Source organism: Malurus melanocephalus, unplaced genomic scaffold (genome assembly GCF_030028575.1).
Source record: "Malurus melanocephalus ecotype Western Australia unplaced genomic scaffold, MMel_1.1 scaffold_731, whole genome shotgun sequence".
In the NCBI taxonomy this organism is placed as follows: Eukaryota; Metazoa; Chordata; class Aves; order Passeriformes; family Maluridae; genus Malurus; species Malurus melanocephalus.
Window position 1 is genome coordinate 94,297 of NW_026623963.1, and position 15,978 is coordinate 110,274.

The window sequence follows — 15,978 nt, forward strand, 5'->3', positions numbered from 1 at the left end:
CCAGGGGATGGGAGTGGGCTGCCGGGAGGGGAACAGCAAGGGAACAAGGGTCTGTTCCTCCCTAATGATCGCAGCTGGCTCCGGGTCACGGTGGGACCGGGGAGACTCGTGCGTAGCCGAGATGGGGGCACGGGGAGTGAGGGGGCAATCAGGGGGATTATATGGGGTTTGCAGCAAGGGATTACGGGGTGTTAGAGACGAACCTGAGGAGTCATGGAACAGAGTGACCGGCTTATGAGGGTCATGGGAAAATGGGTCTGGCACAGGAGGGGACGACAGGGATTATGGGAGTGCCAGGCTATATAGGGTTCCCTGGAATAGGTTAGAGGTGTTTTGGGGGTGGTCCCAGGGATGCTGCGGTGGCCCCATGAGGGGTTATAGGGGTCACAGGTGGAGGACTGTGAAGCTTCCAGGAGGGGATTGCGAGGGTTTTGGGGGGTTGTAGGGGTTCCAGAACGGCATGGCCGGGGTTGTGGGGATCACGCTTCGGGGGGTTCCGGGCACTTTGGACTGCACTCGGCGTTCGGGGCAGTGACGGGAGATTCCCGGAGCTCCCGCAGCGGCCGCGCTCCGTGCCCTTCTGTCCCCCCCSGGCCGCCGTACCCGCGCCGCGCGCGTCCCGGCCCCCCGCGCTGAGGCGGAAGAGCCAAGATGGCGGCGGCGGGAGCCCCGCACCGCCCCCGCTCCCCGTGCCCGGCTCCCGGCTCCGGCCTCCGGCGGGGCTGAGCGGCCTCGGCCCTACCGCCCCGCGCCGGCCCCCGGCACCGGCCCCACCGCMCCGCGCCGGGACATGCCCCGATAGTGCCCCCCCTCCCCCGGCGCAGCTTCCTCCCGCCGGGCCGGGCCCGCACACCTCCGCCCCGGATGGCCGGGCCGGTCCCGCTGCAGCCCTGAGCCGCCCCGTGCCTCTCCCGCGGCCGCCCGGCCCCTGAGTCCGCGTTCCGCCCATTCCCCGGGGTGCAGGTGTGGGACCACGAAGATGTTCTCGGCCCTGAAGAAGCTGGTGGGCTCGGACCAGGCTGCGGTCCGCGACAAAAACATCCCTGCGGGGCTGCAGTCCATGAACCAGGCGCTGCAGAGGAGGTTTGCCAAGGGAGTCCAGTATAACAGTGAGTCAGAGCGCTGGGCCGGGGGAAGGCGGGCGGCCCCGTCCGGTGCCCCGTGCGGTGCCTGGGGACCTCCTGAGAGGCTGGGCGTGCGTGTGCTTGTGCACGGTGCTGCTTTCATCCGTTTKCGCACAAAGCAAAGTTTGGAGTAAAATGTTGCAGCTCGTGGGAGGATTGAGGGATGGGAAACTTTTATCTTTTGGTGTAGGACTAGGGACGCGCGGTGCAGCAGCTTCCCTGAGCGCTGCCTGCCGGCTGTGGCGCGGCAGAGAGTGCCTTGTTACATCAGTTTGTGTCASTTCAAGCATCAAGAGGGTAACTCCCCTGAAAGTGTGGGTGACCTTCCCTGCAACCCAGGATAATGGTGTTTATAATTAAGCTCTGGTGGCTATAKAAGAGTCTATTAAAAAGCTCAGCCCTGCCAGGCATTAATGAAGGGTGGGTAGTGAGTACCTCTGTGTGCCCTTGGTACAAAGTTTCATCCTCACTGTCTTTTCTTCAATTGATACATGTGCTCTTTTCTCAGGGAACGCATTCAGAATTCTTTTCCTCTCCTTGTTGAGACTTAGGGCTGCATTTTTTCCTTGGAGCTCAGTAAAGGTGATTTGTAACATGGTGTTTCAGGAGGGCACTGCAAGTATGTGAAATGCATYCCAAAGTAACAATTGTGAGACAGGGTCAGCAGTTATGTCATTCCTGCTGAAAATAGAGCTCATTCTAGAGAGCGCTGCAAGTACCAGCTCATCTGCGTGGATCCAGGCAGGCAGGGAGGCAGATTGCAGAAGGCTGAGAGATTGGCAGGTGGGAAAAAGACTGATTTGTRAACGTGGCACTGGATGATTTCTGTGAAGGCGCACGTTGGAGGAATAGAGCTTATGTTGGATCTTAGTGTGAAACAGAATGTGATGGAGAAGTTAGCACTTTGAGTTTTGGGGTGTTTTTGCCTTTGTTTAATATTATGGCTGTTGACTGTGCCTTGGGACTGAGGTTTTGAAGTGCTCCACTTTAGTAGAGAGTGCATTTGGTGCCTTTATCCATAGCACATCTGCAAGTATGACAGTGCTGTTTAATTTATAAAATTAGTGTCTTAGCAAGCTATCCTGAATGTGAACAGCAGCAGTGAGACTGGATTTCCAGTGAAAGATGGGGTGAGGATGAAAGTGCTGCCTTGGAATATAGCACTGCATCCTTCAACATGGACCTAGAGATCTGCTGGTCACAAACGGTTGATTTSTGCAGAGGCTTTGTGTGGCCACAGCCCAGACCTGTGTGCTGTGCTGGCAGCTTGAGTGTCAGAGATCAGGTAGCTAATGSCAGCTATTGTGAATTATGTAAGAGSCAGGAGTTGACTTGTCAGACTGAGGAGGTTTGTGCTGCAGACAGAAGGGATCAGCTGTATCCTGCTGGCACAGGATGGGACCAGCCCTGCTCCGTGGTGACTACACTGTGCCAGATCTGTGGATGGGTACCTGCCTGCCATTCATGCAAGGCCAGAAATGCCAACTATAGCTTCGCTGCTTTTTGTCTCATTCCTGAAAGYCTCAGGAAAGGTTTTTGGTTTGTGCTCTGTCTTACCAAGATCTGTGTTCTAGTTACTGCTTTATAGCTGGTATAAAACTGCTGCTTTCTGTCCCTGCCTTAAGGCGAGTTTTTCAATCTCCATAGTAACTCTCCCCAGCATCACTGTTATATAATATTTATAGAAGATACAGGCTGGCTTACAAAAGGGCTTCTAGGTACCTCCTATAGCCATGGCACTGGGTAGATAGGGAATGTTCCAGTGTGGTGAGGTGGTCTCAGTTGAAGGCAGSCTGTGAAGGAATGCCCTTGCAAGGGCCATTGCTCAGGAAGGGCAGAGCTGCAAATCCTGTGCATTGCCAATTCTCCTTTCTTGGCAAAAGCCTGGCATTCAGCAGATGGGTGCAGGATGTGGTTTGGAGCCACCTTTAGCATACACAGATCTTTACAACTCGTCTGTTTCTCTGGAGCTACCTAAACCAAAGTGAGCTGTGATTTTTTTCTACAGAAATGTTTCATTGCTGCATTAGACCACTACAGATGCTGAATGAAGCCTGTTTCCTTCCCAGAAAAATATTGAGTGTGCTGAGAATTGGGCTGTTTGCTGATAAAGCAGGCTGGGACACAGGCCCTGTACCTGACTCTGGGTGCCTCAGTGGACTCAGAGCAGTCCCCACTGTGCCAGCCCTATGCCTCTCGGGTTCATTTGGCAACAGATAGCTCTGTGTTTGAAGTGGTGCCGAAGGCTGTGAGGTGTAATAATGGCACTGGCAGTTACAGACACTGTGTAGAATAGAGTGCTAAGTTGAACCCAAATAATTTGTTTTGATGGTCCCTYCCCCACACAGTCATTTTCAAAAGGAAGAGCATTGCAGGGTGGAAGGTTTAGATTTCTAATGAAATGATGAGAGCAGAGACCAGTACCATCCTTTGGCAGCAGTCGTGTCCTTTGAATGGGACATCCTATTGCAAARCAACAGCATTTCCATACTGCATTTCAGCACACACTCTTATCTACCATCTGCATGGAGCTGCTGTGGTTCACAGAGTTAACACCAGAGTTCMCTGAGCACTCAGAAAGCACAGAGCTGAAAATTATGTGGGTCTGTGCCMTGTATGTCATGGCTGGAATGTTTATAAGGAATCATGGTTCCAAGGGTGGGGAACCAATCTTTGTGAAAACTCGCTCTTGTTTTCCATGCTTGGGATACCCTAGATCAGGTGTGCTTCATGGCCATTCCGAGGGCTGTGCTGGCCCTGGGAGGGAGCATGGCAAGAGCAAGTAAGAAGAGGTGTGTCTCATGCCTTTGGCAGCAGTGCTYGTATGAACAAATTACAAGACCAATTGCAGAACATAATTTACCACCAGGGTACTCAGATGTGACCATTTATGTAAGGCGGTGATGGGTAAACAACRGTTCTGGRTGGGCRTTCYCTGGGAGYTGCTGCTCAGGGACAGGAGCAAAACASGTGGAAGTGCCAAAGGCTCATCCATGCTATTTCCCAGAACATGGAACCCCTGCTCTGGGCTTTGCCCAGTGCATCCAGTGTGTCAYTTGACAGGCCCCACTGTCATGTGTGCCTGGAGCACAGGCTGAACAGTCACGAGTGCTGGGATACCAAAGGCAGTAACTTCAAGAATTCCCCTCATTCCCTCTCCTTATTACTTTTTTCTGCCTAACGTATGCCTTACATAGTATTAGTTAAGTTTTGTCTTTTATCTCTTCAGTAAACATTCTAGTCCTTACTTTTTTTGTGTTACTTTAGAGTCGTAGTTCCCAGATTCATTGTTAAGTATTTTCATTCAGTGCAATTCTCAAAAGAAATGCTTCTCCTCCTCCTGCTACTTCCCACCTTCTCTCAGGTGTTGGTGCAACATATTCCCGCCCTGCTTTGCCTGATGCTGGCCTGTGTCTGTGAGAAGTGTGCTTGGGAGGGTCTGCAGAGCAGGTGGTGCTGATTTTGGCAGCAGAACAAGCTCAAAGCATTTCAGTTGCAGTCCCAAAGACTTAATGAGGATAGGGTGATGGCCCTCTGCATGGGGTTATTAGTTTGGGTATCTTTGCTGCAGAGTCCTGGAGGAATATGGGCAAAGCTGGGAATTCCTGATTTGTAGTTCTGAGTTCWTCTCAGACCTGTTCTTTGGGCCTGTATCTTCACTGCTCTGCTTCCATTTCCCCATCTGAAGAATGGAAATCCATCTGGTTTTCCTGATGCGATGACAATATGAATAAAGTGATTTGTTTAGCTTTTTCCTTGCCTCTTGATCTATTCCCCATTCCTACCCTTCTTCTCACAGATAGTTCTGTCTCTGCTACAAACCTGTGGCTGTTTGCAGTRAGTACTGATTTAACTTCACATCAAAATAAGGCAGCAGCTGCTACTTGACAGCATTAACCTTACCTGTAATTACTGTTCCTCTTTCCATGTTCAGCCACAGCCCAGGCCTGTGATGGCCCAGTCTGGCTGTGCTCAGAGGCTCACTCTGCTCTTCCAGCCTTGCAGGTACCTGTCACTGAGCACACCTGCCCCAGCCAAAATCACAAATACAGACTTTGCTTTGCTATAAGCAATTTGTATCACCTGCCTTCTTCCTGTTCCGGTTTTAAAGACTTTTTCTTTCTTCAGGAAAAGAGTCGGTGAGAACTTGTGTACTGTGTAGGAGAAGAGAGATCCTAACAGAGAGTGCTGGAGTTGGAAGGAGCCCTTGGACCTCCTCACACCAACTGTGTGGTGCCACAAGCATCTTGCATTGATCTAAATGTGACCTGCTCAGGGCTGGGACAGATCCCCTTGCACTCCAACCATGTGCTGCTCATTMAGCTGGGCACTGGAGCTAGAGAAAAAAACTGAAAATGGAGAATTTTGGGGTTATTTCTCAGCCAGTTCTTGATTGAGCTCCATGTTTAAGTGCGTAAAAAATGGTGTTGGCACTGGGAAAGTGCTGAGGGAGGTAAGATTGTCCCTTCTGGAGAGAGCTCACAACCACATCAYCTGGAAGTGATTCTGAAAATGCACCTTGAGGGTGGCCTGACTCTTTAGAAGAGTCTACTTGTCCTTTAAAACTCAGTGGTTTAGTATCTCCTGCATTCCATGGAGGAATATGAATTTTAACATTTTAGGGCAGGCAGTGACAGCATTTGTAAAGGTTTGGGTTTGAAAGGGGACAAATGGAGTCTCATTCTGCCTATGCCATGGACTTGCTTCATGATTCCAGAAAATCRAAGGGATGCTCTATCGATTGTTGCGCCATCTGTAAGTAGGAAACAATCACACATAAGGTGACAGGAAATGCAAGAATGGGTTTGTTGTGTCTGCAGAGATGCTCTGGGACCTTTATATAAAGTCATCCTATAAATACTGTGTTCATTTTTGCCTTTATTGTCCTGGTGTTGTGTTAGTAAGTACTTTCRAAAAAGAATGAACAGTTCTGAAAAAGAATAAACCTCAGTGTACAACAACAAAAGCACAGCAAAACTGCAGCAGCAGACAGCTCTTCCACAGACGTTGTGTATGTTTTATCTTCAAGTTGACCTCCTCAGCTCTGCTCTGAAATTCCTGCAGCATCTCCTGAACTGCAGCAGAAGGCAGCCTTCTGTCTCAGATCTCCTTGYCCAAATGATAATGCACAACCTAATGCTAATCACCTGATTACCATTAGATGTCTGTGAGGTGGGCCATTTTCCAGGGGATCATAGCTCCAAATCAAAACACAAGAATAAAAGTTAAGTTTAAATCAGCTTATGTTTTTCAGTAGCCACGTGGTTGCCAGTAAAAAAGAAAAAAAAGATGGCATTTAAAAAAAAAATTCTGCAATGTAAGAGAAAATTTAGGAAATAATATGTAGTGTTTTCAGAAAGAACAAGGTAACATTTGGATCAACTCTGGAAAGTTTATGATATTGCAAAAAGCTTTTGGTATTTTGGATACTTACTTTCCTTGGAAGAGTTTGAATGAGTTTCTGTCTGAACTGAAGCAGTGAACAACACGAGTCTAGTGATGAAAGGTTGTAGACAGGTGAGGGTCAGGATTCTCTACCAAGTAGTAAGTAATAGCAGGGGAAACAACCTCAAGCTACGCATGGGGAGGCTTAAATTGGCTATTAGGGAAGTTTTCTTCTCAGAAAGGGCTGTCCAGCTCTGGCACAGGCTGCCCAGGCAGTGGTGGAGTCCCCATCCCTAGAGGGATTTAAAAACCACATGAATGTGGCACCTTGGGACATGGTTTATGGTGGCCTTGGTAGTGCTGAGGGAATGTTGGGATAGTTGATCACAAAGGTCCTTTCCAACCTAAAGCGTTCTGTGATTCTGTTCTCTCAAGGCATGAGAAGTTTTTAAGGAGAAAGTGAAGTGATAGAGGAGGTAATGGAAGAAGAAGCCTGGCAGAAAAAGCCAGCAAGTGGGAGTAAAGGCCAGGGAGAGGTAGAGAAGGCAGRAAGATTGGGAGGATGTGGTAAATGGGTGATTTAGATCACTTAGTCAGCAGCAGCTGTATGAACAAAAGTAGCCTAAGTATGAAGCTTTTCAAGTGTGACTTGACAAAGATCAAGGACAAAGCTCCTTCTGTACTGTGGGCATGAAACACCCCAAGGAAAATCAAGTTAGGACTGAGCTGGAATGAGTGGCACAGAGGCCCTCCTGTTGGGTCATGAGGCTCAGAGGGGACCACCTTTCTGTATTCCTGATGGAGCTTCAGTGCGTCTGGGTCCAGTCTTAGTCTCAGACTTTGACAGTTTATGTCTARTGGCATTCTCTGTACAGTTTATCATAATTAATACTGAGTATCAGTTTCATTAATACTAACTCCACATGCCATCAGTCCCTTACTGAGGATGTCTTGGGCAAGGAAGTATCTCTTATTCCCAGGTAAGGAACCTCAGACCTAGAGAGGTGTCCCAGTTGAAGAGGAGACTCACTGGTAGACAGTCCAGCCATAGTTTAGAGAGAGTTCAGATTAGACTCCTGATCTGTCAGGGATAAAAGGTCTCTACCTCGAGGAGAAGCTTAAGAGGTGTCCCAGCTTCAKGGGAGGTCCCCACCATGCAGCCACACCACTGGGCAGGTAGAGCTCAGGGAAGGCTTACCCAGACTGTTATATTGATGGGATAACATGGGGGCTCATACTATGATTGCATTCGATGGGAAGGGTATGCAGGAGACACCTTGTACCTATACCTTTCTTTGTTCTTGATTAATGAGTCTTGCAAAAGCCACTTGGTATTCTTGCCTTAATCAATGATTGCTGTTACAACTCATGTGCACCAATTCTGGCTCTGCCACTGCTTCTCTCTGTCTTTCCTAGAGGAATTCTTGGCCCAGYTATGGCTCAGGCCTCTGCTTCCTTTAAAGCCTGAACCAAACTACTGCTGGTTTGCTTAAGGGGTCAAGTGTGTCCATCACAGAGCAGAGGCTCAGCTGGCTGGAATTGTGCAGATTCAGAACGTTCAACCTTACTGTTATTTTTTTTCTGCAGAGGTGGTGTGAGTTACTGAATAAACACTGATTTTAATGATTGAGGCTCATAAACCCCATCATGCCTGTGTAGTATGGGAGGACTAATTACATCTGAATAATGCTTTCCAAAAGCTAACATGCTTTTCAAAGCATTCCTCAAGTTGTGTTTAATCACTTTGTCTGCTTGCTCTTTTCTCCAGTGAAAATTGTCATCCGAGGGGACAGAAACACTGGGAAAACCACACTCTGGCACCGACTGCAGGGAAAGAAATTTATTGAGGAATATATTCCAACTCAGGAGATCCAAGTCACCAGCATCCACTGGAATTATAAAAGTAAGATGGAAGAGGGTGGAGGGAGTGACAGTCATGGGACAATGCCTTGGGGGAAGAAATTCCACCGCAGCCTCATTTGCTTCTGTCTGCTTGGGAGACAAAATGATCACTCATCACCCTTTTTTATTTGTTATTCATAGTTTCTCAGCCGTATTTTTAATTTTGTCAGAAGCTCTATGTTATAAGTGCTAAAGAATATGTCTGTGGAAGCCACGATTCAAGGAAGTGTTCAATAAGTGGTCTGAAATATTAGTGATATACTTGACATGCTAATGAAAAGGGGTTATTGTATAAATCTGTCTCTGAGGCTGACTCTGCTTGGGGTGTTACTTTGTTGCCTAGGCATGGATACATGGTGCAAACCGGATTTCACTGATGAAAATATWAAGAGCATCTGGTAACTGGGGAAGATAGTGTTTCAAAAATTATTGTGGTTCTGTTAGGCTGATTTACTGAAGCATGGAAGTACCAGAGTCTTTTTTAAGTTCTTGCTGGAGTCTGAGTGATCAGATGTGATTTTTAATTTTTATTTTCCTGGTTGCAAGTGGTTGTGAAAGCCCTGCATCCCACCTGGAGAAGACGCTGCAGGCACTGAAGTGGCTTAAGGCTGTGATCCAACAGTGCATTTAGTCCAGCTTTCAGGCTGCTGGTCAAGAGTGCTACAGCCTTGTGGGATGAACTCCTGATTCAGTATRAGAGTGCTCTGTAAGACTGAATATGCTGCACAGAAAAGGTCAAATGATGTCATTATCAGACACTGCCCATCTGCCTCACTCTGAYCTGTTGAATCAGGTACTACCTAACTCCTCCCAGCTGGGAGAATACCCTGTGCTGTGTGGTGATTCACCACCAAACCTGGATTGCCAGGTGATACCATGATGCCCAAGTCTCATGATAATGCTCACGAGGCCATAGGATGTGTTCACCAGCAGATCTGCCTGGTCACACAGTGGTGTTTCCCATCTGCAGTCAAACCTCTGGCATGGTGTATGTTTGCTATGGCATCCTTCCCCTCACTCCTCTTCCTCTCAGGACATCAGCACATCAGTTACTGAGGAAACAACACAGAGCTTACAAGTTGGATGATGGAAACGATCTCCAAAATTAAACTTGAATGCCTCAGCCTGAACAGACTCAGATTACAATAAGAAATGAAATTCCTTTATCCTAGACACTCAAGTGTAAAGAATGCACTGACTGTTAGTTGTGGGTTTCTGCAGTATCATGGGTTGAAGCATCAGAGTTGGGTTTCCTCTCTGATGGGTGCAGGTAACACAGCACTGGTGGTAGATATAGCCTGGGAGTCTGGCATTTAATTCTAAGAGGCTTATTCTTATCTATTTCCGTGAACAGGTACAAAATGTGTACATGCAAAAAGGTGTTTGGAGGAAGATCCAGTCATCTCACCTGTGTCTACCTTTCTTTTCTTGAGCTGAGGCTCAAGCACTACTTTTTCAACACTGATGCAATCCTGGGGTAGAAAACACCTACACCTGAGGCTGGCTTTGCTGTGTGCTGAGACCCACAGGTGTAYAGGTTATTTCCAGTGCCCACTTCTAACACTGGTGTGCTGCATTTCAGTAGAACCTCCTGGCCAGAGCTGACAGCAGTATGTACATATGCTAATAAGCTTTGCTCAAGGTGAAGTGTTGCTGACCCTAACTATCTGTAAGGCTGTGCCAGGAATTGTGCCTTCCATTTGTCTTTCTTTTACATTGTGAAACACTGTACTATTCTCTTAGTAATAATTTCCAGCAATATAGCAATTTTTCCATTGACTTTCCTAAAATATATTTCAAATAGTAACCCCCATTTTAAAAGACTTAATGTAAGGTCTGTTTCCCATTGTGAGAAGTTTCCATCCAAGACTGGTGATGTGGGCCCTCAGATTATTTGGTTCAGGTCTAAATTCTGCCCTGTTGGCCAAGTTAATCTGTAGAGGAAAAATAAAGTTTGTTTTTCCTTTGTTCRTGCACTCAAACTAGCTTTAATAAACATTACGTGGTAATTGGCCGCAAATACTTACAGATGTTAATTAAATCACTGTCAAATATTGAAGGATTCTTACATTTTCTGGTCTTAGAAGAATTACATTTTAGATATGAAATGTAGCACCTTCWGAAATTTTATACTGGAGGAATTAGTAAAGGTAGTGGAATTTGAGTTACTTCTTATTCAGAATGAACAAAGTTCTCTTCTGTGCCAGCTGTAATGGGCATTTGTCATTTTGTGTCGAAGTAAGAAATTACCATTCTTGACCCTGAGGAAAACTTACTTGGATTGTACCAGTCACTAATTTTATTCTCTGTTTGGCAGTCTCAAAAAGAGCGTGTGAAATAAAAAATGGCAAATGGTTATGCTCAAATCCTTTGAATGCCCTAAGGGTGGGARTGAGGGATGGCAGAGTTGCTTTGCACTATATGATTTGTCATCCAGAGCATTTGAAATTAATCCTGTCATTGAGTGATGGTAAAAGGTATCTGAGGGCCTTTGAGTTCCTGGTGATGACCCACAATGTAATGATTCTTATTTTTAAATGAGYCTTCTTGCAATTGGAGCCTTCCCATGGCTCTCCACCATTTTTTGGGAAAGCAGTGTTCAGTGTGCCCCTGGCCTTGGAGTASCTGGTCAAATAGCAGATCAGGACAGATCTTTGGAGTGCTTTGGTCCATGGTTTGTGCTAATCCAAGTTAGGGAGTTGCAAGGATAAATTGGCATTCTTTTTCCTGCCACAGAGCTCCTTCGGGTGAGATGCTGCTGGGTATGTGTCACACATCAAAACCAACACAGCAGCACTAAAGCAATTATCCTCTTGCATAATCAGGATAATCAGGAATGACAGTAGTGATGAAAAGGAAGAACTTCCTGGCTGTGAGCTATCAGGAGCACGGAAATACGTTTTTCCTGGGTCTCATGCAGTCATTTTTTTGAGAAATTCTGCCCTTCCCCTCAGCCAGAAGGGTTGTAGAGCAAGTCTGTGGRGGTCAGGGGGTTCAGCTCCCCAGCTGCCTGGAACTGCTGCTGCTCAGTACTGTGGGRATCACTCAGCAGGCCAACACGGCCTAACTGAGGGTGTGTTTGGCTCCTGGGAAGGAGGTGGAGAGCTCAGGAGCAAAGTGCCAGTGCTAGGCTCCAGSTCATGTGCTGGGAGAGCACTGCCTGTCACCCCAAGGGCTCACTTCTCTGAACTGTTAGTCTTGTTGTGTTGCTTCACATGGCATTTCTGGAAAGAACAACCACCCTCCTGGGCTCCTCCTGAGCCTGTGCAAAACTCAGGGAAGGCAAATATCTCCTCTCCTTTTGCAAGCCTTGCTTGCGGAAGGGCATCAGGGTTGCCTTGCCAGCTGCAAGGCAGGAATCTGGGGACAGAGCTCCATAGTTGATCTCTGTCCCAGCACCTGCAGGGGCACCAGGAGAGCTCCTGCAGTCCTGGTGCCTGGGGGAGGAGCTGCCTCAGCTGGGTGCCAGGTGAGTGATTCATAGGTTGGACTTTACCCTACCTGCTTTGATTATCTATAGAAATATTCAGGAGCAGAGGTAACTCAGAGAGTGTAGTGGTTTGAGCAGAAGTTTTTGGCTGCAAGTGCTGTACTCCTGTATACTTTCAGTCCTGCRAGGCACTGCCTGGGCTGACCCAGGGGAAGTCTCCTGTTCATCCAGTTCCCCCTGCCCTGCTGCACAGGGGAAGATAAGCAGGAATGACTATGAGGAAAACAGAGACTGATTTTTCTTCATGCATAAAGGATCTTTCCTCAGAAGYATAGGATCAAAGTTTTACTTTATTCATAATCTGTCTTTTATAATATTTTGAAACATTTAATTAAGCCAAGCGTTGAGTTCTGTATAGAAAATGTTTCCTGGTTTGATAATGACACTTAGATAAACTCTCATGCTATCCTATGAGATTATTGTCTATTCTGAGACATTGTCTTCCTATTCTATTTCTTTATGGTCAGGCCTGCTCCAAGTAGAAGCTTTTGCTTCAAAGCCTATAACATTTCCAAAAAGCAACTGTTTCTTGGAACAGCTTCCTGAAAATAAGACTGCTTATTTGGATTCCATGGAAACATTGAACCRGAGCTGCTCATCCCTCATTCCACTCAAAAGCCAAGTGGCTGCATGTGGTTACTAGCAGTGCCAGTCACTGTGCATGTCTTTCTCCAGATTTTAGCAACTCAAATATATGCTGCTGTTCATAATTTATTGATGCTGCAGCTCAATAGGAAGCAAAATTGCTAGTTAGACCTTATTTTTCACAAAATGCACCAGGAAATGTGCAGGGAGGATGGGTTTCTGTACCTACAGGGTTATCTGCACTGGCTGTCACATTTGCAYGGAAATGCCATTTTGGCATAGGTTGATTTTCCTTAAATGTGTGTATTCCTTTTTCCAGTTGTATGCCTTGTTTATAAACCAGACTTTATRCTCAAAATTACATTTTTATCTTTATTTTTGAAAGGCTTTGTAAACCTTTGTATGTTATAAAAAGAATCTGCATAAAATAATTCTAACACACCTCAAACCTGACATGAATCAGCAAGGAAATCCAGCCATCATTTATGTGACTAAGAGTATTTATGAARTTTTTTAGGTAGCATGGTTTTGGTGGACAGCTTGGGCCTTCATCAGTTCACTTCCTTCTTGTTCGGGTTAGGTTTTCTTCTTGCACAGGATTTGCGCTTCTTTTGACATCCCTATGCTTTGATGTTACTCCATTTTGGCTTTGGGTTGGGCTGTCTGATTGGTGGGTGTTTTACTGAAACTTTCTAACCTTTTGTGTTCTTCTGTGCTTCCAGCCACTGATGATATTGTGAAAGTTGAAGTCTGGGATGTTGTTGACAAAGGTAAGATTTATAACTTTCTTTCTAATGGAGATTAATTGTTCTTTCCCAATTTTAATTTAAAATTTTCATGGAATTTGGAAATACCTGCTTACTTCTACATTAAAAAAAAAACCTTTCCTTATTGTATCACTTCCTGAAAGAATAAGGAGACTCACCTCTTCTTTCCTATGCTAGAACCCATTATCTGGAATCTGAACCTCAGATCAAACCCAGTATTCAGAAGTGCTTGTTCCATGTGCTCATGACAGTGCCTGCTGCTCCATCCATTGCAGTTCTCTTGAGTTTTAGAATGGACTTCACCTTCTCCCCTTTCTGGTTGTTTAGACAGGTTCTGATTTCTTTGTTCTGGTTATAAAAGTTCTTGTTGAGCTGTTTTTGTGAAGGCATGCTGTTTTTAAATTGTTAAAACCGTGGCTGCAGTGGGTAATGCACAGGGGGGAAGGAGAATCCAATTACTTAAATTCACTAGGATGCCGAAGTGCATTCCAAAACCTTTTCTAAATGCTTAGCYAMGGAAWTTTTTTTATATATATAAATAYATTTTTCAMTTTYTTTCAATTTTCGTCGGAGTRTCAGCCTTTGTWACATAAAGAGCAAAACCAAACCATYTGTGAAGATGGGGTCTGGMTGYAATRGAATCTGTTTCTGGAAAGKCTTGGGRCTCTTATGKAAGTCTCAACAGCCCATTCTGTAGCCCCAAATGCAGGTGTTGTTTGGCTTCTAGGAGGCATTTAATACCAGCCAGGCTTCTGGTTTAGTGTGTGAGTATGGTCAGGAAAGCAGCTGCACAAGTGAGCAGCTCTTGCTCTGTGGGTTATGCTCCTTGTTTGGTGTCTCTGTCTGTCARATCTGTTGATCACAGTCATTGAAAYTGAAACTTTGATGTTTTKKMTGMYKYTSCYKYWSCYRYRGCTGGAATCTRTGCTCTCAGACATTCCTCAGCAGAACAGCATCTCAGAGGCAGCACCTGTACAACTTACATTTAAAAACTAAGAGRAAAAGTACAATAGGGAGTAGGAAAGGGAGAAATGTCTTTTTTCATGTTARCTGAATTGTATTCAAAACAGGAAAAATAAAAAGGCAATTAGAGGTAGCAGCTCTAGTTCAGATGCATAATGGAGCCTTTAGGGTAAWCTTGAGCCAGGAACTTTAAATGCAAATCCCGGGCACTTTATCTTCTTAGTGYTTTAAGCCCCAGTTTTCACAGTGTAGATAAAACCTTGCTTAGGCCAGAGTTACTGCCGAAATCAGTCTGATTACAGTTTGGCTTTCAGATTGTGGGATAACAAGTGGAGGGCTGCAATCTGAGCAAAACATCTGTGTTCTCGCTGCCTTGCAGCTTTGGTATGAGTAGATATATATTTAATTTTGGAATCATGTGGTTCCAGCATTTATTTCTGTGAATAGGTTCTCTGAGCAGTGTCATCTTCACAACTAGAGACTTGTCATTTTTTTTGGCAAAGGGACTGAATGTGYTATGTGCAGATGTTAATAACAGCTCTTCTGGTCATGCTTTCATTTCTGACAGCAGAGCCTGTGTTGGAAATCTCAAAGGACTCTCTTCCCTTCATTTTATATTCTTTTGAAATAAAACTCATTCTGTTAAGAATCATACTTATGGACCACAGATATGTATTTTTTTGCAATCAGTTGTGCTCAATCAGTGCAGTGTAAAAAGCAGATCATCATAATGTTAATGAAATCAAATCCTTTCCTGTTGCCATAGCATTGTGGATTCCTGATAAGCACAACTTTAGGAAGATGTTCATATTAACCGTTAAGAGCTTGCTCATATCTRACTTTCATCCTAATGTTATCTCATGACATTTTTTGTTTTCTTTCTATATGCTTAGGACAGAAAATCCTCCTGCGTGATGCTTTGGGTGAGAGCCACACTGGACTGTAGATTTGCAGTAGTAAAGTATCCAGTGCTGCTGTAGCATGATGCTGACAAGACCTGATCCTCCTATTTTTTCCCTTGCCTTCCAGATCCTGGCTAGTGTGCATATTTAGAGTTGGGCAGAATGCTGTATTTATCAGGCTCTATTTGAAACTGTCAAAAAATGCATATTCTGAACATGCATTTCAACCTAGTTTCCCAGGCTAAATCTTTTGACAGGGTTTCCCCATGTCCTTTTCAGAGGAAATTAGGACACCTCTGTTTAATGAAGATGTTGGAAACAGTGTTGAAAGTCCTAACGTGGGTTATAGCTTGACTAACAGGTGCATCCATGAGCTGCAGTTTCCAACTTCAGTCGTGTAAAGCAGCTTCAGACTCTCCCCTGCTGAGCAGTGCTGCTGTTCTGCAGTCACAGTGGGGCTGGGGGGAATTGCARGAGTTGCACCCTGAAAACTTGATGTACATTTCTGGGCTGAAGTTAACATTAGTTTTCCTGGGTAGCGTTTCTCCTGGTGCTCCCCAGAAGTGTGCTCCCTGTTGCTGCTGTTCAGCAGTGTGGCTTTTCCCTCCAGAATCCTCTGGGTTGCAGAGGCAGCTTTGCTGGCCTTCCTTGGCCAGTGATTTAGCTTGGTATTGGTTATTTAGCATCCAGATGATAATTTGGAAATGTAGGAAGGGTTGTTGTGAAAGCTTAAAAGCCGTGAGGTTGGTGAGTGTGGTGAGGCTGTGGAGAATGGCAGCTGCTCTTCTTGGCTTGTTCTTGACTATTTGGGATTCCCTTTTTTACCATGAAGACTCCCTGGAGTCCAGACTTCCCTGCTG

General features: G+C 45.7%; 1 protein-coding gene across 1 annotated transcript in view; it reads left to right on the forward strand.

Moving 5' to 3' along the window:
- Positions 1 to 666: 666 nt before the first annotated feature.
- RABL6 (RAB, member RAS oncogene family like 6) overlaps positions 667 to 15,978 on the forward strand; it is a 54,570-nt gene continuing 39,258 nt past the window's right edge. Inside the window, exons 1-3 of the mRNA XM_057384676.1 lie at positions 667 to 1,109; positions 8,278 to 8,412; positions 13,209 to 13,256. Coding sequence (XP_057240659.1) covers positions 980 to 1,109; positions 8,278 to 8,412; positions 13,209 to 13,256 — 313 coding nt within the window. The 5' untranslated portion in view covers positions 667 to 979. The remainder of the gene's footprint in view (positions 1,110 to 8,277; positions 8,413 to 13,208; positions 13,257 to 15,978) is intronic.